This window comes from Fukomys damarensis, unplaced genomic scaffold (assembly GCF_012274545.1).
Source record: "Fukomys damarensis isolate Sample0158 unplaced genomic scaffold, DMR_v1.0_HiC HiC_scaffold_17, whole genome shotgun sequence".
In the NCBI taxonomy this organism is placed as follows: Eukaryota; Metazoa; Chordata; class Mammalia; order Rodentia; family Bathyergidae; genus Fukomys; species Fukomys damarensis.
In genome coordinates this window covers 32,825,113-32,847,210 of record NW_022900929.1, presented here as the reverse complement: position 1 = coordinate 32,847,210, position 22,098 = coordinate 32,825,113, and the positions used below count along the sequence as shown (strand labels likewise).

General features: G+C 48.3%; 1 protein-coding gene and 1 pseudogene across 5 annotated transcripts in view; both read left to right on the top strand.

Annotated features, from left to right (window-relative positions):
* LOC104862672 (creatine kinase U-type, mitochondrial) overlaps positions 1–4,840 on the top strand; it is a 5,822-nt gene extending 982 nt beyond the window's left edge. For 3 of the 5 annotated variants that reach the window (XM_033764945.1, XM_033764946.1, XM_033764947.1), the window contains exons 2-11: positions 59–225; positions 830–1,028; positions 1,228–1,323; positions 1,638–1,859; positions 1,991–2,076; positions 2,185–2,308; positions 3,115–3,168; positions 3,942–4,076; positions 4,252–4,377; positions 4,597–4,840. In XM_033764945.1, the coding sequence (XP_033620836.1) occupies positions 77–225; positions 830–1,028; positions 1,228–1,323; positions 1,638–1,859; positions 1,991–2,076; positions 2,185–2,308; positions 3,115–3,168; positions 3,942–4,076; positions 4,252–4,377; positions 4,597–4,713 (1,308 nt within the window). In that variant the 5' untranslated portion in view covers positions 59–76 and the 3' untranslated portion in view covers positions 4,714–4,840. The remainder of the gene's footprint in view (positions 1–58; positions 226–829; positions 1,029–1,227; positions 1,324–1,637; positions 1,860–1,990; positions 2,077–2,184; positions 2,309–3,114; positions 3,169–3,941; positions 4,077–4,251; positions 4,378–4,596) is intronic. The other 2 variants (XM_033764949.1, XM_010624848.3) reach the window with 2 other exon arrangements.
* Positions 4,841–8,440: 3,600 nt separating this feature from the next.
* On the top strand, positions 8,441–13,316 carry LOC104862832 (annotated as a pseudogene).
* Positions 13,317–22,098: the final 8,782 nt, after the last annotated feature.

Sequence of the window (22,098 nt, the reverse complement as noted above, 5' to 3'; positions counted from 1 at the left end):
GGCCCAGTCCGGCCTCCGTCGGCCCCACTGCATTCCCCCCTCCTGACCGTCTCTCCAGGTTCTGCTCCAGGGAGCTATGGCCGGTGTCTTCTCCCGTCTGCCGCCCGCCCGCCCCGGGCTCAGGCTCCTGGCTCTGGCCGGAGCTGGGTCTCTCGCCGCTGGGCTTCTGCTCCTCCCGGAACCCGTTCGGGCAACCCGCGATCGCCGGAGGCTGTATCCTCCAAGGTATCAGGTCCCAGGCAGTGGGGTGAGAGGGAGGTGTGAGGGGAACGAGAGATCCAAGAGGGGCGCCTGTGCCACAGACGAGGTCTCTGATTATGGAGGTCCTGAAGTTGGGAGACTTCGGGAGGGGGGAGGTAGGAATGGGCCCAAGCCCCCAAGTAAGAGCATTTCCGGGTACCTGCAGCCCACCTCCACCCAGACCACCTCTCACAATTCTAGTTGCACGTACTACTCAATCCATAATCCGAAAGACATAATCTGTCTGTCCTTCTGTTGCCCTCCACCTCCTTTTCCTGCTGTTCTCCCGTATTTCTTGAATTCTTCTTAGTCTTTCCCCCTCCCCCATCCCTAATGTTGTGCTCACAGGAGGAAAGAACTGTGAGTGTCTGGGGGAATTGAGTCAGCCAGCCACAGGCATCTAGAACTTGTTGAGAAAGAACAGACCCTGAAAGTCCCTAAAGAGATTATGAAGGCTAAACCTACCTCTAATTCCCCTCCTCCCACGGAGCAAAGTCAGACCGGGCTAGTTGGACAGCTCCCAGCTGGCCGCACTGGGTCTAGGTTCCTGTGCCCTTCCTCCATGGTTACTGGGGTACCCCCTTCCCAGCGCTGAGTACCCAGACCTCCGAAAGCACAACAACTGCATGGCCAGTCACCTGACCCCAGCAGTCTATGCACGGCTTTGCGACAAGACCACACCCACTGGTTGGACACTAGATCAGTGCATCCAGACTGGCGTGGACAACCCTGGCCACCCCTTCATCAAGACTGTGGGCATGGTGGCTGGAGATGAGGAGACCTATGAGGTAGGGGATCCCCAGAGTCTCCCTGCTGACCCCAGTCATCTTCCCAGTAATCCCTGCTCCTCCCTGAAGATCCCTCACTTTCCCTCAAGACTGGACCATCTATATGCCAGCTTTCTGACCCAGAGAAATCAATCCATAATTGACATGTAAGAAGGAATTTCTTCTCTGTAACTACCTCTCCTTAATAACTTCCCCTCAGGTATTTGCTGAGCTGTTCGACCCTGTGATTCAAGAGCGACACAATGGATATGACCCCCGGACCATGAAGCACACCACTGACCTGGATGCCAGTAAGGTGGGCCTCGTGTTCTGCTTCTGGATTGTGTCACCTTGGGGACAACATTCTGTATCTTCAATGCCTTCACCTTATTTCCTGGCTCATGCTCATTGCACAGCTGAGCTTTTAATCTTGATGTCAGGAAAGAATCTATCTTAGGGAATGACAGAGAAGGAGATGATGGGGTAGAGGAAACTGAGCGTGCTGTAGTGTGGGACGTCTGGGGAGGGGTCCCCGTGCCCTTTCAGATTGCAGGGCTCTCTAATCCCTGAGGCCTCTTATTTGCACCCTCTGTGTTTCTGTGACTTGTATTCATTTTTCTTATCTCCCAGATCCGTTCTGGTTACTTTGATGAGCGGTATGTCTTGTCCTCACGAGTCAGAACTGGCCGAAGTATCAGAGGACTTAGTCTGCCTCCAGCCTGCACCCGGGCTGAGCGACGAGAGGTAGAACGTGTTGTGGTGGATGCGTTGAGTGGCCTAAAGGGTGACCTCACTGGACGTTACTACAGGCTCAGCGAGATGACGGAGGCTGAGCAGCAGCAGCTTATTGATGTGAGTGTCCTGGAGAAGGAACCTGGTGGGCAGAGCAGATGGATGGATAAAGAGCCAGAGGGGAGGCTGGGCAGAGGCCTGGGGCCACCATGATGGTTCCTAACCAACCTGAATCACTTTGCTTTCCCCAGGACCACTTCCTGTTCGATAAGCCTGTGTCCCCATTGCTGACTGCAGCAGGAATGGCTCGAGACTGGCCGGATGCTCGCGGAATCTGGTGTGAGGCTGCTCCTTACCTCTTTTATCCTCTATGCATGCCACAAAGATTTTTTTCTCTCTTCCAGTTCTCATCTTGCCTCTTGATCCCTTTACCTTCTGCCCTCAGGCATAACAATGAGAAGAGCTTTTTGATCTGGGTGAATGAGGAGGATCACACCAGGGTCATCTCCATGGAGAAGGGTGGCAACATGAAGAGAGTGTTTGAAAGATTCTGCCGGGGCCTCAAAGAGGTTGGAGAAGGGTGTTCAGAGAGCCAGATGGGAGGAGATACAGAAAATCAGACAGCAGCCTAGGCACACTGACTACATCGTTTGTCATCCAATCCATGACATTTCTGGTAGTAAAAAGGGTCACTGTTAATTACTACTCCAGGACAATGGGTATAAACTTGGACTGTTCTGGGAAAACCAGGACATAGGGTCACCATAAGAACAGGAAGACAGAAACCTACAGAAGTAAACAGTTGTCAGATAATGCAGAGAGAGAACAGCAGAGGCAGTGAGTCACTACCTGGGGTTCAGTGAGCTGTGCAGACTGAGAATGTTTGTACCTGTGTTGATGTCAGAGGTGAAAGATGGTATAATTCTGTTTCTAAAGTCACCCCCAGTTCTGAGCTGAGGTAGGCCTGGACTCTGGGTGCTGCTGTTCCTGCCGAAGCCTCATGTCCAGGCTTTAAGCTGAAAGTGGCAGAGAGACCCTGGGGAAGTGGAAGATGGAATGGCTCAAGTTCAGAGTGTGTGGCTCTCAGGAGGTGTTGATCTGAATCTGTAATCCTGTGTGGATTGGGTCTGCATAGTCATTTTTATATGAGAAACTCATAAACTCAGCACTTACTGCACGTTCTCATATATACAGTTCTATTTTGGACTTGCAAAGAAAGCGAGCTCTTTTAGTTTCTAGCCAAGAACTTTATACTATTTTTGGCACATAATGGATAAGATATTGTGGCTATATGAATGAGTAGGGAAGTATTCTTTAAATTACATGCCTCAGTTTTCTCATCTACAAACAAGATAATAAGATTCCTATGTTTTAGGTTATTGGGGGATTAAATGAAATAATGCAGGTAATTGATCCACAGACAGTCTCAGTAAGTGTTTGCTGTGTTATTATCCTTGATGTTCAGCATGTAAGAATCCCCCATGCCGTGGCTTTTCTGAACTGTAAGCCGGCCCTTTGCTTATGCTGGATGATGGGTTTGTGTCCACTGCTCTGGCAGATCTCCTGTCTCCTTAGCTTCAATCGTCTTTGTGATTGGGATGGTTAAGTAAAACAGAAATGCCCATCCCATGCTCCTGTTCCTTTCACACGTCTCTTTGCATCTGGCTTTTTTTTTGCTCTGTTTTCTCAGAGCTTGGCTTTCTCCCATATTTCTTCTATAGCCAACAGAAGGCTTTTTTACCTCTTCCTGTTGCAAAGCTTACACCCTCATTTTCTGCCTGCAAGGACCCTCTGCTTATTATCAAAGCAGAGAAGGAGCTGGGGAATTAGCTCAGTGGTTCTACCACCTGCCTCACAAGCGCAAGGACCCAAGTTCCATCCCGGGTACAAAAAAAAAAAGCAGAGATAATCAGTGCATGTAGAACTCATTGAATAGTCAATCTTTTCTTTGCTCAGCTTACCCCTCTGTTCACTCCTAGATCTTTCTGCATGCATCACTCCTCAAGTTTCTTTGCATGCATGACCATAACAAACTAGTTTCGCCAAAAGGAAAGGAAAGGGAAGGAAAGGACAGGACAGGACAGTGTCAATTATTACACCCAGGTTTCTGGTTCTAGACATATTTCTAGAGTTCCTGTGGGTCTAACTAAGATAGGGTCCACACATCCTTGACTTTTTCACTAACAACTTTTATGGACTCAGGTGGAGCGGCTGATCCAGGAGCGTGGCTGGGAGTTCATGTGGAATGAGCGTTTGGGATACATCTTGACCTGTCCATCTAACCTGGGCACTGGACTTCGGGCTGGAGTGCACATCAAACTACCCCTGCTAAGCAAAGTAAGGAACTCTGGGGTTAGAGAGGGTTAGAGGTGTGTGGATGGGGAGGGAGGTGGCGTGGGCACTCTGAGAGGAACCCGACGTATCATGACTAATGGATCAGAAGAGAGAGCTCTGAGCAGGTGGGGACAGTCTCTGCCACTCTTGACCCTGCCTCCAATCCCTGTCTCTCTAGGATAACCGATTCCCAAAGATCCTGGAGAACCTGAGACTCCAGAAGCGTGGTACTGGAGGAGTGGACACTGCAGCCACAGGCAGCATCTTTGACATCTCTAATCTGGATCGGCTGGGCAAGTCAGAGGTGAGGTTCTGAGGAGTGAAGAAGGGAGGAGCGGTGCAGGTCTGCCAGAGCTGAGAACTGACCATGCGTGAGCCGCGAGAATGTAACAGAATCTGAACTGAAGTCCTGGTTGGGTGGGGAGGCAACTGAAAATGAATTTCCAGAGCAGGAGAGTCAGTCAGTGCTAAAGAAAGAAATGCAGGCTATGGGAAGCAGAGATCAAGGGTTCGTGTTCTTCAGGTGGAGCTGGTACAGCTGGTCATCGATGGAGTGAACTATCTGATTGACTGTGAACGGCGTCTGGAGAGAGGCCAGGATATCCGAATCCCTGCACCTCTTATCCACAGTAAACATTAACCCCCATCTCCAGCAGATGACTCAAGATCCCCAGGACTCCTCCTCCCCATTTAGGGGTGGATGATTCTATTTGCCCTGGACCTGCCCTCCACCTCACCTCCATCCTAGTAAAGACTCCTTGCTATGCTCTTGCTGTTTGTTTCATTCTATTGGTGGGGTAAAGAGGAGCAGCCTCCAGGAAATGAAAAGAAACAGTGGGTTTTTTTTTGTTTTTTGGTTTTTTTGATGATGGAAGGAGACTCTAGACACAGCATGCCAGGAAAGCTGGTTCTCAGGTGGGTGGAAAGCATTAGCATTTACCCATATTCTTCACTAGCTTCCTGAGAAGAATTAAAATGCACTTTATTCATTATGATGTAAGGTTTCCCTGAATAGCAGTCTCTCCCAACTGTAAAGACAGGCTCACAGCAGGTGTCAGGAAAGCTGATGGTCAGACTTAGGGCTCAGGACATTTGTGGCTGGTTTGGGAGGCCCCAGGCTGAGTGTCAACCTACAGTGAGGCAAGGACAGAAGAAACATCACAATTTTGCTCCCCAGGATCCACTGATACTTAGAAACTAGCTCTCTACCTGTAGGCCCTTTCATTTGGGGCCGCTCCCTTGGGGGTGGCGATGGTGGGGGGCTTATTATAAGAGCCAGACAGACCAAAGTAGGGCTTAGATTCTGGATCAAGAGACAGGGTCAAGCTGTGCAGTTGGGAATTCGCTCCGATGTTCTGGGCTTTTCCCTCATGCTGAATCCAGGCAATAGCTCATCACTGCTCAGCCCTCAGGCCGTGTACTCAGATGACGGGCACAGGCTGAATACTGGTGGGGCTGAATACCATCTAGAGGTAGGGACAGGAATCCATGCATCCCTTAGCCCCCAGGCTCTCCTGTGGTCAACCCAGACCCCAGACCATTGAAGTTTATACAGCAAATGTAGGGGCGAGGATGACAAAAATGGAATCTGGAATCCCCGCTGTTGAAGAAAGGAAGATACACCTAACTGTCCCTCCTCTTCAAACCTACAGACTGTCTCCCCTCTGCTCCCAAAGTACCTTACCACAGATCTTCTCTAATAGGTTTTCAGCCCGTTACTTAAATACAGTGGGCCCTCAAGTTGGATCGGCCTGATATACAAACAACTTGGGCTAATTAAGTTAATGGAAGATTCAGCTGCCTCTTGTTATCTATAGTGTGTACCCAGGTAAACATCCAGATCTCAGTCGTACTGACTTAGAACCAACTTGAGTTACAACCAACCCTCAGGAACTGGACAAGTTTGTAAGTCAAGGGTCCATTGTATTACCTGAGACTTCTACCTTCAGAAATCCAGGACAGTCCTCTGCTCAGTCCATCCACAGTATGGAAGCCAAACCCTGGCAACTAGAACCAGCAGTTGCCCAGCCTCCCCACCTGCTGTCGTGCCAATTTCAGTGAAGATCTCAGGTCAACACTGGGCCAAAGCCTTTACCTATCCCCCAGAGTACTGAATACAGGTTTCCCATAAAAAGAGCTGCTTGGCTATGAAAGAGAAAGGGAGAATTCCCTTTGGTGACGGGCAGAGGTCAGGAGAGGAGACAGATGACCAAAGTGCTTCCTCCCTCCATGGATCAATTTCGAGATCCTGTCATCCCAGAGAGCCCTCAGCACCACAGCCCCTCCTCAACTCTTAACTGCTACCATGCTGTAGCTCCTCTGGCTGCAGCCCACAGAGCACTCAGCCCTGGGCTGTCAGGTAGATGAAGCCCAGGTGGGTCACATGCCAACCACTCTGCCCTCAGTATAAACCACAACCTGGAGCTAGGGAGGGGCAGAGAATAAGGGGAGAGTCTGGGGAATTAATGGCTGGGGAAGTGACTAGGGTGTGGTAGGTAGTAATGGATTCTAAGGGTCAAAAGATAAAAAAGCCCTAGAGAAAGACAAGGACATCCCCTCACCCCTGAGAGAAAATACGATTTTAAAAAAAGAGGCCTCAGAGAAAAGTGGCAGGAGAATATTACTGTACATGGTTCAGGTACTCAGTGAATAAAGTAGCAGTGACCCGAGGTCACTAGCATGAGTTACCAAGAAAAGATAGAAAGTACAGACAGGGACGGGAAGGAGTCCTTGGGCCTTGGATAAACTGGAAGATTGGGTCTACGACAGATGTCTGGGGAGGGAGGAGAGAAGCAGTGATACAGAGCTCCAGCCTGCATCTGCCCAGAGGTACCCAGCGCTGCCTGATCCCTCCTTGGCCTGAGATCCCCATAACCAGCTCACTGCATGCCTTTACTCTCTACATTCTCTACTTCACTCTGGAGATCCAGGAAATTGCCTCAGTATGTAGAGTGAATACTGGGCATCTGGCTTGCTCTATTTCAGCCTAGATCCACAACTCTGATTTCCTAAAGGACAGGGAGAAGATTATGGGCTGGGAAGCTGAGAGACCTTTAGGGAAAATGCCATGGTAAAAGTGGGGACTTAGAGGTCCAGGAGACATTAAGCATGTGGGATAGGCTGGCACTGATGAAGGTGATTAAGATGCTAGGTATAGGATAAGTTCGAATCTAAGGTTCCCAAAGGTCCATACCCAAGGACAGGCTCCTGAAACAGCAGCCATCCCGCCTCTGGCAAAGGTCTCTCCTAGGCAGAAGCCCTGTAGCTCTTTGAACCAGCTCCACTTCCAACCTAATACACGGACAGCCTGTCCATCAACGGCTCCTATTCTAGCAGCTGGACAATAAGGGCACTCGGTTGAAACTGAGCCAAGTCAAGAAGGGACCCCGGGACCCCACATGCCCCAGACAGGCTTTAACATCAGACCAAGTGCTGTGACCCTGGACTGGAACTGATATTAAATCAACAGTCCTGAGTTAATTACCACTATTTGAGTGAAGGGAGAGAACAAAAAGAGTGACTTATTTCAACCTGGTCCAGGGGGCCCAGAGAGTACACTGAACTTACAGGTAGGTGACCAGAATATCTGGATCCATACCCTTATTCCTTTCTAGGAATGCCTTTGTTCTTTCTAAGAAGTTACAGATAAACTAAGATTAATGCTGCAGGCCATACACCCTTGCTACATGCCTCGCTTTGCTTCCCTATTAAATTAATATTAGCTAAGCAACTGTACTCGTAATCCTATAGGTAGTTTGACCCAGAGCTACCCAAGCTGTGATCTTGCTGTATAAAATACCCTTGGACAAAGAGCCTCAGCAGCAGCCCACTTTTGGGGTGCCTTCTATCTCTCAGGAGATTCTCTCAATAAACCTTTCCTGCTCTTAACCTCTTTTGTCCTCAAGTCCATTCCCCAGTATCCAGAGACATGAACACAGCATATCCAACAGGTGAGAGTCATTCCTCAGGATACTAAGCATTTTTTAAATTTTCTTATCCCTCTTTCACAAATGAGAAACTTGGGTTTTCTGAGGCACAGTCCAGGATCTTTCACCCCATCTAGGCCATCGGGATTCTCAACTACCTCAAAGATTCTGTGTTGGCTGGGGGTGAAGAACAAGATGGTGGTGTCAGAGTGACACGGCGACTGGCCGTCCCAGCCCTCTCAGAGCCCATATCCAGCTGGCAAACGAACAGCCTGAATGAGAGTCTCCAGACAAAAACATGGTCGTTGGTCGGGCTGCCCTGGCAGACCCTCCCGTAAAGTGAGAAGGCCTGGTTCTAGGACCTGTGCCACCTTCAGTGGTGCTCGGGGCACACCACAGAGGACCCGGCTGGGCCAGGCTGCGCTGCCTCTCGGGATGGCTAGCAACAGTGACTCTTCTGGGGGGCATTTGCCAAGTTTAACATCACCCGTGGGGAACAAGTAGCAGTGAATCCAGACTCTTGAGTGCCAGACATGGCTGTTGTGAAGTCTGAGATTCAAGATGGGGCTCGCATCTCCTGCATCCAGTGGTCTGGTCTAGAGAAAGACATGCTGGTCATGGAACTTATGGGACCCAGTCTCAAAGACCTTTTCAGTTTCTACTCAGGAAGATTCACAATGAAAACTGTTTTTGTTTTGTTTTGTTTTTTGTTTTGAGACAGGGCCTTGCTTTATAGCTCAGGCGGACCTTGAACTCACTATGTAACCCAGGCTCACAAAGCTCCTCCTGCCTCAGCCTCCTGAGTACTGGGATTATGGGCATGCCCCACCACGCCTGGCAGAGAACTATTTGTGTTAGCTGATCAGATGATCAGTAGATTCTAAAATGTGCATATGAAGAATTTCATACCCAGAGACATTAAGAAAGGTTACTTCCTAAGGGGTATTGAGTGTTGCTGTAATAAGTTATTCCTTACTGATTTGAGTTTGGCCAAAAAGAAAAGAGACAACGCCACAGGGCAATACACATCACACAGAGAAAAGAAGAGCCTCGCCGGCATGGCCTGATGATCTAGCGTCATTGTACATCTCGGTATTACGCAGTCACCAAGATGATATGGAACCCTTATACTATGTTTTTGTGTATTTTATTAGAACCAACCTATCATGGAAAGGACGAAAGGTTGCAACAAAAAAGCAAAAATATAAAAAGAAAGATGTCTGCTCCTGCTGAAGTTTTGTTTGAGCTTTTTCTGAGTTCCCTACAGAATTTGCCATGCACTTAAACAGTTGGAGGTCACCCCAGACCCCATGTTTCCGAGACAGCTACTCCGCATCGTTTTCCAGACCCTGACCCACCAATGTGACTACACATTTGATTGGATGCGGCTAAAGCAGTGGGCAGCCTCTTCCAGGGTGCAGCAGCTTGCCCTCACCGGCAAGCAAACTGACAAAACCCAGAAAGGCCGGGCGTGGTGGCGCATCCTGTAATCCCAGCACTCAGGAGGCTGAGGCAGGAGGATCGCTGTGAGTTCGAGACCAGCCTGGGCTACATAGTGAGTTCCAGGTCACTCTCAACTACGTAGTGAGACCCTGTCTCAAAAAAACAAAAAAAACAACAAAATTAAAAAAATAAAAACAAAACAAAAAAAAAAAAACAGAAGGAACACAAAAGGCTTCTAAGCATGAACCAAGGAATAGAAGACATGGAGTAGAGGATGGGAGCAGCATTGCTTCCCCGCAAACCTAGAAATTTTAGTTCAGATGTACATTAGCCAGTGGTTGGGTACAGCTATTACTTGGTGTGAAAAACTTAATTTCAGGCCAGGAGTGGTGGTGCACACCGGTAGTCGTAGCACTCGAGAGGCTGAGGCAGAAGGATCACTGCAATTCAGAGCCCAGGCTGGGTGACATATAAGTTTCAAGGCCTGCCTGAACTGTATCATGAGATACTGTCAAAAAAACAAACAATTTTCAGAATGAATTGGCTTTGGCAGCATTGGTGATGCTGCATTCTGGGTCGTAATTGCTATAATGTTAAATGCCAACTGAGATAGTGAAACATTGTGTCGAGGTAATTAATGCATGTTTTCAAGTGAAAAAGTTAAGTAAATGGCTGATGTGCATCCAAATTGGTGAAGAAATTCTGCATATGCCGATTTTTGGTTGAAACCTTTTATTTTGAATTATACAGTTTTGATATTTTATTTGTTTTTTCTTTTTTTCTTTCTTTTTTTTTTTTGGTATCTGGAATCGAACTCAGGACCTTGTGCTTGTGAGGCAGGCGGCAGCACCACTAAGCTAAATCCCTGGCTCTTTGTTTGTTTTTTAAAATGAGCTCCCACTATGTATTCCAGGCTGGCCTTGAACTTACTATGCAGCCAGGCTGGCCTCCCAATTTATGGCAATCCTCCTGCCTCAGCCTCCTCACTATTTGGGACCACAGGTATGTGCCACCAGTCCTGGCTAGATCTCATTTTAGAAGAATGGCAGGAACAGTCTCCATATTGTACAAACATTCTTTAAAGACAGAATTCTTCTAAAGGCAGTTTTTGTCTCTATGCTAGGCTAGAGCAATTAGAAAGACAAAAGCAAAGAAAGAGGAAGAAATCAGGTTTTAGGTAGCTTTTTTTTTTTTTTTTTTTGAGACGGGGTCTCACTATGTAGTTGAGACTGACCTGGAATTCACTATGTAGCCCAGGCTGGTCTCGAACTCACAGAGATCCTCCTTCCTCAGCCTCCCGTGCTGGGATTACAGGTGGGTGCCACCACGCCCAACTTCAGGCAGCATGATTAACATAAGAACCCCCACTTCCCCTCTTCTTAGTCCCTAAGACTAAACTAATTTTCAGAGCTGAGGATTTAGCTCAACAGCACAGTGCCTGCCTGGCAAGCCTGAGGTCCTAAGTTCGATCCCCAGTACCAAAAAACAAAACAAAAACTACCTTTCCATAAGGCCCCACCCACACTCAAGGACAGGAAAAAGTCCTGGCCAGAAAAAAGGCCAAGGTTGGGATGAAAGACAGCCAGGGAGCCAGTCAGATTCCAGAGGCCTATGAGAGTAGAAGGAGCCCAATAAAAAGAGGTGTGGACCAGAAATCTGCTGGTTTTTCACTTTCAAATACTCCCTACTTGTCCAGACTAGCTGTCTGTCATCTCTCTTCCCCCTCTCCTACCTTCAAATAAATTGTCTTCTTTTATTTACCAAAAAAAAAAAAAAAAAAAATCATTTAAATGGTTGGCTTTTGTTTGCAAGCCAGCTGATATGGTAGTAACCAAGGATTCTAGTGTCTGAGCATATGGAAAACTCTGCCTGCTTAACTATCCTAGAATATCAGCATCCAAAGGCAAACAAGAAAAACTCAGTGGCTCATAGATTATTCTTAGGACTGCAATAACTCTATACTGTTTTGTTTGTTTGTTTTGGTTTTTGAGACATGGTCTCACCATGTAGTTTGTGCTGGCCTTGGATTCCCTGTGTAGCTCCAGCTGGCCTCAAACTTGCAGTGGTCCTCTGGTCTCAGCCTAAATACTGGGATTGACATGGGACCTCCAAATGATATAGGGGAAATAACGTAACTCCCAACCTGCTAGAATTTCTATACACCAACTTTGTGTTCCCCAAATGGAAGAATGAATTCTGAGGAACAACAGGTAAGTGGGACATTTTTATTGAGAGAGAGCTCCTGAGACAGGAAGGGACCTGGAAAATGCTGCAGACTCCACTTTATAGTGGAAGTTTTATAAAGCAAAATCTTGAGGTGGATACAATGTGGGACAAACCATGATCAACCAATTAGATTAGGTGATATCAATCCAATGGGGGAGCAGGTCACATAGCAAGGGTCTGTGGAAAGAACAAGGACCTCTTTTGGAAGAGATGAGTCAGGAGGTCCTCCTGGTCACCCACCCAGGTGACAAACACCTCTCTAGACTTTCCTGGACTGGGCAATACCTATTATAGTATATTGCTTTTTTTGTTTTTTATAGTATATTGTTTATCCCTCAGGGAGGCACGTAGGCCTGGTCATTCCCTCTTTATCTTGAGGCCTGACCCTTTCTCTTTTTAAGGAGAAGAATGATTTCTTTTGGCTCAGAGCCAGCTTCCAAGATAGTTTCCAAACATGGCTTCCAAAACACAGTCAGCTGTTTCTGTTGTGGGCCTGAAGTGAGGCAGAACATCACGGTGGAAGGGAACGGTAGGGCAAAGCTGTTCACCAGACGACAGGCAGGAAGGGAAAGAGAGCAATAGGGCCAGAGAGGAAGGCTTAGGGGACTGGATACAGTTCCAGAATTCACACCTGTAGCAACTGGACTATCAAATTAGGACTTTCTCTTAATGAACCCATTCAGTGAATGAATTCATCAGTGGATTAATCCATCTTGAGGCCTGGCCCTTAACACATGCACCTCCAGCTACAGCAGTGATGTGTTCTTATCTTCTACATGGCTTCCAGGGCCCGGCCCTGTTTGTTCATACAGCACCTCAGAGAAACCCTGCCACTGCGCTGATCTGCAGCCGAAGCCACAGGATGTGCCCCCGGAGGGATGTGGAACCCTGGGAGTGGACAGGACCTCCTTAATGCATGCAATAGCCTGTCTGCTCCCAGTAGCAGGGCTCCCAACACAAGGTGCTCCTTTCTTTTTTCTTTTCTTTTTTTCTTTTTTTGGTGCGGGGGATTGAACTCGGTCTTTGAGCTTGTGAGGCAGGCAGTGAAACCACTGAGCCAAATCCCCAGCCCTACAAGGTGTTCATTTCTGATCACTTTGAGAAATGTTTATACCCAGACATTTTCCTTGGCTTCCCACAACATCGTCCCTGTTTATCAGTGAAGAAAATAAAGACTTACAGAAGTCAAGTGCTGCTCTAAAGGTCAATCTGTAGGAAGTATGGTAAACTGAGAGCAGAGCCAAGTCTTCAGGTTCTGGATCCCGGTTCATTTACGGTGGGTGCAGGGAAGGTGACACCTAATTGTCCCTGTTTATTCTTGGTTGGCCAGTGGCTGGTGATTTAAAATGATACCAGCAAATGTCTCCTGGGAATTTACATAAAGGAAGGCATTATGTTAATTTTTTCCCCCCAGTGCTGGGGACTGAATACAGGGTCTTGATGATGCTAGGCAAGGGCTCTCTCTGCTGAGATACATCCTCGGTCCCTTTTTAAACCTTTTGAAGTATTTTTGAGACAGGATCCTGCTCCTGCCCAGACTATCCTTGAACTTGTGATCGTCCGCTTTCTACCTCCTAAAGAGCTGGGATTGCCGGTGAGCATCTGTAGAAGGCTGCTGTGCGACGATGTGTCACAGCCCAGTGTCTGAGGGTATCAGAGGGCACCTGAGGACACAGCTGTATCATAGCGCAGGTACATGACAAAATTTGTTAGAATAATAATAATAAATCAGCGTGGAGGGCCACACATGTACCACGCAGCTGTGCAAGGTCACTTGTCTGTTTTGTCTCACTGCGTCTCAGAAAAGCTCATAAAGACACACAGCTTTTTAGCTCCAGAGCTGCAGCTCCAACTCTCATGTTCTGATGCTACCCTGATATTGGAAATTAAAGTTTGCTTCCTGCTGTTCTGTAATCTCTGCTCCCTGCAGGTCCTTTTCTTGGGGAAACCTTGTCTGAGCAGGGAACGTGCCACTGACAAGTGACCCTGACAGTGCCACAGGGCCCAGTTTCTGTTAAATATCTTACATCTTTATCTCATTAAATATTCACAATAACTACCTATGATCTAAGTATCTTTCTTTGTTGTTGTTGTTTTTGAGACAGAGTCTCACTGTGTAGTTGAGACTGGAACTCACTATGTAGCCCAGGCTGGTCTCGAGCTCACAGCAATCCTCCTGCCTCAGGCTCCGAGTGCTGGGATTATAGGCATGCAGCACCACACCCAGCTAGCTAAGTATTATTTTAATTTTCATTCTACAGAAGAAAAATATTGAAGCTTAGCAAGGTTAAACAACTTGCTCAACGACAAGGTGGTGACAGGGATTGGACCTGTACCAGCTCTTCTGCGACTTTAAACTCTAGTCAGGATAGGCAAGACACTGGAAGAGCAGGAGGACAAGGGAAGGGGAGCCGGGAGAGCAGTGATGAGACCAAGACTGTCTTGGAACATGGTAAGACTCAAAGAGTGTTAGTCAGAACTTGAAGGTGTCGCTCCGTGGTAGAACACTTGCCTAGAATTCCTGAAACCCTGAGTTCAGTCCCCAGTACTACACACACATGCACACACACACACACACACACACATGCACGCACAGTCAATAATTAAACTGTTCAGCACAAATTACTCACTGAAGACTGCTGAGGGTCAGTTTGGTTGGCACCTGAATCTTTTTCCAAAGACACTGTTTTTTTGTTTATTATTTGTTTTTTATGCTTTTGTGGGGGAGTGGTATTGGGGATTGAACTCAGGACCTTGCACTTGTGAAGCAGGTGGCAGAACCACTGAGCTAAATCCCTGGCCCCTTTTTTGTTTTTTTGAGACAGGGTCTCACCGTGTAGTCCAGGCTAGTCTTGAACTCACTATGTAGCCCAGGCTAGGCTGGAACTCACAGTGATCCTCCTGCCTAGACACCAGAGTGCTGAGATTACAGCCATGCACCACCATGCAAGGCTTTTCCAGAGAAATTGTATCTAAAAAAGAAAGAAAGAAGAGCTGCTTCCCAGCAGAAAAACTACCCCAAGGACCTAAGTTGCCTTGGACTCAGTTCTGCCTCTCTACTCTGTGGTCCAAATGAAACTGGGCACCAAGTAATTAAAAAATGTTATAGGGCAGGGCTGGGGATTTAACTCAATGATTCTACCACCTGCCTCAAAAGTGCAAGGTCCCAAGTTTGATTCCCAGTACCCGCTGCCCCCCCAAAAATAATATAGGGAAAAATAATCCAAACAAGGGAAATACTATAACTTTCAACCTGCTAGATATCGGAAATGCTAGTTTGTGTTCTCTAAAATGAAAGAATGAATTCTAGGAACAACAGAGGTTAAGAGTAGGAAAAATTTATTGAGAGAAAGCTTCTGTCTAAGAGAGACAGGAGGGTAATGGGAAAGTGGGTTGCCCACCCACCCCATTTTTCAGACATTCTATTGAGCAAAGCCACGAGGTAAGTTGGGTTCAAGATGAGACAGAACTATAAGACCCAATGGAAAATTATAAGGTGGGCATGAGGTGGGACAAAATCATGACCAATGAATAAGATCACAAGTACAGTCACCCAGGCAATATTGATTAAATGGAAGATCAAATGGGAAAACAAGTCACATACAAGGAATTTCCCAAGAAGAGATGGGCTAGGAAGATCAATGCCTATTTAGATATCAGTCAGTGCTATTTATGGCTAGGCAAAAAGATAATGCTAACCAGTGAGTGTGTCTCAATTGTTTTTCCATGCTGAGGGCCCCTTTGTCTAACTGCCTTATAATAATTCCTAACTAACCTAGCTCTCTGCAATACTACCAGTCTTTACTCTCCCAAATGCCTTGTCATCTCTCTCAGAGTAGAGGTGGGACAAGCATAGAGGTAGCGACAGAGAAGAAGGGAAGGGAAGGGAAGGGAAGGGAAGGGAAGGGAAGGGAAGGGAAGGAAAGAGTGATCATGAGGGACCCTAAGGAGAAGGCACCAAAAGGGAAAGAGTTGGTAAAGGAAGTGGAAGAGACCGAGAAGGAGTTCTGAGGGGTGAAGTGAGATCATTACCTGCTGCTCAGTGTCCAGCTATAGCTGCTTTAATGGGCACAGGGGAGCAGACAGTCCAGCTAAGTGGTGGGCATGGGCCGCTGGCAGTGCAGGGTATGACAGGTAAGAGGGTCTGCACTCCACCCTCAGAGAAGGGGAGCCACAGGAGCAGGATGGGGCAGAACGGCCTTTGCCACCATAGCGATGGACACTAAGTGCCCTCACATTGAAGGCTACTGTGGTCAAGTGGCCGCTTGTGGGACACCCAAGGAGTCTTGTCTTTTCATGTGAAAGTGGAATGGCTGGCCCGGAAGGTTTCTCTCACTCTTCTGGGTCTGACACTGTAGGACAGTGTTGGTTATGCAGGCCCGGATTAGGAACCAAGGAGGGCTGCTAACATCTAGATGACCACAGAGCTCACCTGAACTTTCAGATCCACTGTGGAGGGGATGTGCGAGGCAGCATGGGCCATGCGGGAGCCTTCAGGAAGGTACCCTCCTCCCACCCAGTGCCCATATCCCTGATGGTCTCAGCCTCCCCGCTCTTCTCATACCTGGAAGATTTCTGCAGCAGTGCTGTGGTCTGGCAGGCTGAGAGGTGCAACAGCCCAGGGGCCAGGCAGGGACAGGCCCCAGCCAGAACTCACCTCAGGAGGGGCCTAGAGTGTGTGGGGGCTGAGGCCAGGCAGCAGAAGGTGCAAGGAGCAGTTCCTCCAGTGGCAGCTGAGGAGCAGGAGAGACAAGAGGCCTGAAGATGTGGGCAAGGCAGTGGGGACAGCAACCCTCTCAGTGCAACACAGCATCAGGGATGAGGAGAGCTGAGAGGAGATGGTTGAGAGGAGCTGGTAGGGAGTAGGAAGTGACCAGCCCAGAGCTGTTTTACCAGCTGCCATTTGGGACCAGGCAGGGCTGAAAAGGAGAGGTGATGACAGATTGCATATAGAAACTCACCAGAAAACTGGTCTCGGCAAGCCTGCAGCCAGTGTTGGCACCTGGTGCCCGTGAGACTGCTTGCCACACAGCTGTCAGGCAGGTGGTAGCAGGGCCAGGAGGGGGCTGTGGGGTGGCGGACTTGGCATGGATGGAGCAGCTGGCAGTGCTCTAGGGTGGTGCTGGGCTAAGTGGCCCTTGCACAGACCTCCAGAGATGGCTCATGTTGACTGGGAGGTCCCAGCAGAGGCACACCAGTGCTCAGACAGAAGGAGGACAGGGGTCCAGATAGAAAGTCCAGTGCCTGCTCATCCCAGGAACGGTGTGCTGGGTGGCCTGGTGTGGAGGGAGGAACAGGCAGATCTGGTCAGTACATGCTTCTGGCTGAAGATTCTGACCCTGGCTCAGAGTCCTGAAGGGTTGCAGCAACCACAGGCTTTTTCAAATTGAGGTACCTATGAGTTTAGATGTTACTGGTGTAAATGCTGAGACGGAATAAAGGGGAGAGAGCCCTGTGCTACCAAGTCACAAAAACCACCTACTGGATTCCCTCCATCCACCTGATCCTCTACTCTCTTTCTCTCTCTCTCTTTTTCAGTGTGTGTGTGTGTGTGTGTGTGTGTGTGTGTGGTACCAGGGATGGAACTCTGGTCCTTGTGCTTGCAAGGCAGGCAGCAGAACTACTGAGCTAAATCCCCAGCCCTCTTTTTCATCTGGTTGAAGTAGCTTAAACACAACTCTTGTTTGGCCCCATATCAGGAAATCTGCCTGGTAGTCTGTGCTCTGGCACTGTTGTACTGAATTAGTGAGAGGGTGGAGGAATCTAGTCTTGTTGGTTTTTTCTATACTCCTTTTTTATTAGCTAACATTTATTAAGCACTGTGCCAGGCACTGTTCCGAACAATTTACACATACATTATCAACTTGTGTAATCCCTTACAACTCTACAGTAGCTACTGTTACCAACTGACTTCACAAATGGGGAAACTGAGGTAAAGAGAGACCTGTAAGCCAAAACACTAACACAAAAGCCACACTCCAGAACACCTAATCTACATTCCTTCTCTCCTCAGGGTTCTGCACTCTGGAGGCTACTGCTTTCAGCTCTCCACCTCCAACTTTCCCAAGCTCACACCCTTAGCACTGGCCTTTTGTTACTTCCTTAAGAGCAGCTGTTAAAGGTTACCTAGGAGGGAAAAAGAAGGCAGAGTACTACCCCAATCCACACTTCCTGCCAACCCAGCCTCAGCCTCATTCACGCCTTCAGGCTCAACATTACCCATCGGCGTCAGGTTGTGGATGGCTCAGAATAGAGAAAGTTCCTCTTGTAGGGAGTAATGCAGGCCCTCCTGTAAGACAATGTGGAGAGTGACCCCCCCACACCCCATTGTGCACAGCAGACCACCCCAAAGAGCATCCTTAAAGCCCAGATCCCTTGGCAGGGTAAGCAAGCCCAACAAACCCTGCAAACAGTGAGGAACAGATCCCTCCCCCTGAGACCTGTGGCACAGGTGCAGATGGGGGTCTGCACTGGACTGCCTCCACCCTAGGGCCTGTCTGCAGCAGCAGTAACAGCTATCTGGGTGCCTGGGGGCAGTGTCAGACAGCATCATCCCAGGAACTATGGCTGCCAGCCGCACCTCCACAAGTCCAAGCAGAACACCCGCCTGACACCTGGAAGCCCCAAGGACTCTTCTCCTGTCCCAGCACTTCCCCCAGTAGCCCTAACATTGGCTCCCATTCCAGACTACCCATCGGTGTCACTAGGAAATCAGGCAGGGAGCTGGAGAAGCAGGAGCTTTCACACTAGTCCCTTCCCCATTCTCCCAGACTCAAAGGAAGAAGAAATGGTCCAGAACACAGAACTCTGTGATTGGCTGAAGGAACAGTGGGGAGCTTGGTCCAGAGTGGAGAGGAATGACATCAGTGAGGACAGACTAGGGCCAGGGACTGAGATCCCATAGGAGCCAGTCACTGTAAGGAGAGAAACTCAGAGGTCACTAAAAGGTAGGAACCTAGAGCCCTGCCTCTGAGCACAGTCCCCTTTGCCTGGATCTAAGGGTGAGGTGAGAGCATGGTCAGCTGAGCCAGCCCATTTCACTAGCCTGCCAAAAGTCATGGCCTGCTGTCTTAACTCTCACTGTAGCCAGTAGTACCAGGCTCTGGCCCTCCTCCTTGTCCCTTCAGCTTTTATCTAACTGGTTAACCTCCATATTCTTAAGTCGCTTTCCCAGCAGCCCTCCCCTTCATCCCCAGACCCATTTACTTCTCCTCCCACCTGTGCAGTAGCAGCAGGAACAGGAACAGGAACAGTAGGAACCAAGCCAGGCTTCCAGGGGTATTCTGGTACTGAAAGTGAGTTCTGGTGATTCTCATTTCCCGGGGGACAGCCTGGGGAGGGCACTGTAAGCGACCCGAGGCTCCACTGATGTTGTAGTGCGGGTCTTTCAGGAAACAGTATCATAACCTGACAAGACATTTGTCACCTGAGCCACTAAATACTTGATCCTTTGGCTCTGGAAGGGTGTGTTAGTTACTTTTTTCTCATTGCTGAGAAAAACGTCCCACACCCCAAATTGGAGGGGAAGGGGTTTATTTAGCTCACACTGTAGAGGTTTCACTCTATAATCGGCTGGCTCCAAGGCAGGACAGCAAAGAAACATGCAGTGGAGAAAAAACGTGGTTCCCACAAAGTAGCAAAAGCAACAAGTGAATTTAAAAGTGTCTTTCTGCACCATTTACCTTGTTCAGACTATTTAGAGTGGGTAGCATTCACACCCTTAATCCTAGTGCCCTCAGGCCTAGCTCCACCATGAATCAATCATACCTCCAAAATAGGCCATGACCACATGAGGTTTGGGGGGACATCTAGACACCAACCATAACAAAGGGCTTGAGATAGGAGCTTGGGATGCAAAAAGGAGGCAGCAGACATAGAGGTGAGGAATTGGAGACCAGTGGTGTCACCAGGGGTAACCAGCACAGTCAGCTTGAATGGTTCAGAAGCACCAGCAGATCAGTGCAGCACAGTCTGGGCGTGTCTGGGGGACTGACTTGCAGGCTGCACACAGAGGGAGAAAGAACCAGCCTGGATGTGGGCAGTGCAAGCTGATGGCCTGGATGGGACCAAAGGAGAATGAAAGGAGCTTCCTGTTCTGGAACACCTCCAGTTTTGGCCATTGCCTTTGGTTATCAGTCTCCATTTTCTTCAGCCTTCCAAGGAGACTCACACCAGTGACTCTACGACAACTTTCAGGCCTTTGACCTTGGTTGGACTGGTGCTGTATCCTGGATCCCTCTTGTTCACAGTTTCTGTCTTCTAAGGTGAAGAGCTGCTGGCTCTTCAGGCTGTCTGGTGGGCAAAAATATTGTGGACTGTCCTGCTTCTGACCCTGTAAGCCCATGTGATAAATCTGGGCCAGGGATTTAGCTCAGTGGCTCCACCGCCTGTCACTCAAAGTCCCGAGTTCGATCCCCAGTACCAAGAAAAACCAAACCATGTGATAAATCCCCTTGCATAATTACACTTTTCTTTTTCTTTTTTTGATACCAGGGATCGAACTCAGGACCTTGCGCTTGCGAGGAAGGTGGCAGAACCATTAAGCTAAACCCTCAGCCCCACACATTTATTTTCTATTGATTCTGTTCCTCTAGAGAACCCTAACTAGTACATAGGGTCTGCAGAAAAATGTAAGACAACAGAGGGTATAAAGGAGCCCAAGAAGGGAGTGGGATTTAAAAAACCGAGGAAGAAAAAGAGTCCAAGAGAAAGGAACTTGGCAGCCAGGTATAAACAGAGGAGGAATGATGATAGAGGCCCAGGCCAGCGAAGGAGCATTCAGGAAAAGAGAGCTGTTTTAGATTCATTACCTAGATCCCAAAATGTTAAGAGCTGGGTAGGACCCCAAATATCACATACACAAATGTTCAAGGCCTCTACTTTACTCCAACTCTAAACAGTAATTTACACTGAGGCACCACCTAAGACTTTTTTTTCTGCCCCTCTTTCTGTCCCCATTCTCTCCCCTAGGCCCACACATACAACACTGTTGCCTTAGAAGATTCACTTAGGATCACGGAATGTTAGAGCTAGAAAGGACATGAGGAATCCTCCGTGGGGAGGGGAGACTTCCGTTTTATATACTAGGAAATCAAGCCCCCCAAAAAGGAATGGCTTGGCTCCAGCCACCGAGGTAGTGGGGGAGAGTGCTGGGCTTTTTCAAAGCCGGTCCAAGTGGGGCCTGTAAAATGATGAGTGGCATCTTTTGACAACTCTTTTTGACCCATGGCTGAGAGAATCTGCACATGCAGAACCCTGGGTGAGAGGACTGACTACAGGACGGGTTGGGTCAGGCAGCCACAGGAAAGAAGATCCCCCAAACCAGAACAAAGTATTTCTTGGCAACCACGTGATGCAGTTGGTGAAGTGACCCTTTTGCTGCTCAGGATTCAGGGAATGAGCTAACTGAGCTTTGGTTTTTAGCAAAGTACCCGCCTGTTTGAATTCTTGTGGTTACTGCTTTTAGTTGCCTAAAGTTCAGCAAGGAAAAGACAAGTTCCAACCTATGCATGACAAAAAGCAGAGAAAAACAGGCCAGCAAACTGAAATTATAGGGATCCAGAACAAAGCATTAATCATGCGTCCTGCTTTCGAGAAACAGGTGAGGCTGGGGGGATGACTGGAATTCTCTGCTCTGGCAACCGGAGTGGACATATTCCTAGGAAAGCCAAAGGCCTTGACAGCTCTGAAACATCCTCTCACAGGGTACTCTCTAACTGACCAGAAGAGAGGCCTCCCTTGGAAACATCTGATTATTTTTTCCCTTTGTGGTTCGCCCTTTGTAACTGAGGTATTTACTGCTTACGAGCTCATTATTTCCCACAATTTCCAGGCCCCTTAGAGACAGGTGAGCTCACGCAGCAGTCTGTGTCCAGTGAATTGTGACCACAGAATCGAACAGTTTCTGAACTGCCCTCTGTCAGTCTCTTCCCTGTGGAGGCTGCCTGGAAACTGCACATTAAGAGGACAGCATCATAAGGCCACAGTAGCCCGCCGCACCAAATCACCACACAGCACTTAGAGCTGACCCTCATTATTTGCAAGTTCCGTACTGTGATTGCCCAGTCACTGGCTTTCTGTAGCCCCCAAATCAACACTTGGTACATTTTTGAAGTCATCTGACTGGTCTGAGCTAAATAACAGACATGTGGAGAGCGCTGAAAAGTCTGAGTCACTCGGTGCACACACTCCCAGCCAAGGTCCAACCAGGCAGTGTTCTGCCTTCTCATTTCAGCTCTCATACTATAAATTGCTGTCCTTTTGCAGGCCAGTGTCACAATTTTTGCATTTCTATGCTTTTTGTTGGAAATTTCACTGTTTAAAAATGGCCCTCAGGCCAGGTATTTAGCTCAGTGGTTCCACCACCTGCCTCATAAATGCAAGGGCCTGAGTTCGATCCCCAGTACCAAAAAAAAAAAAAAAAAAAAAAA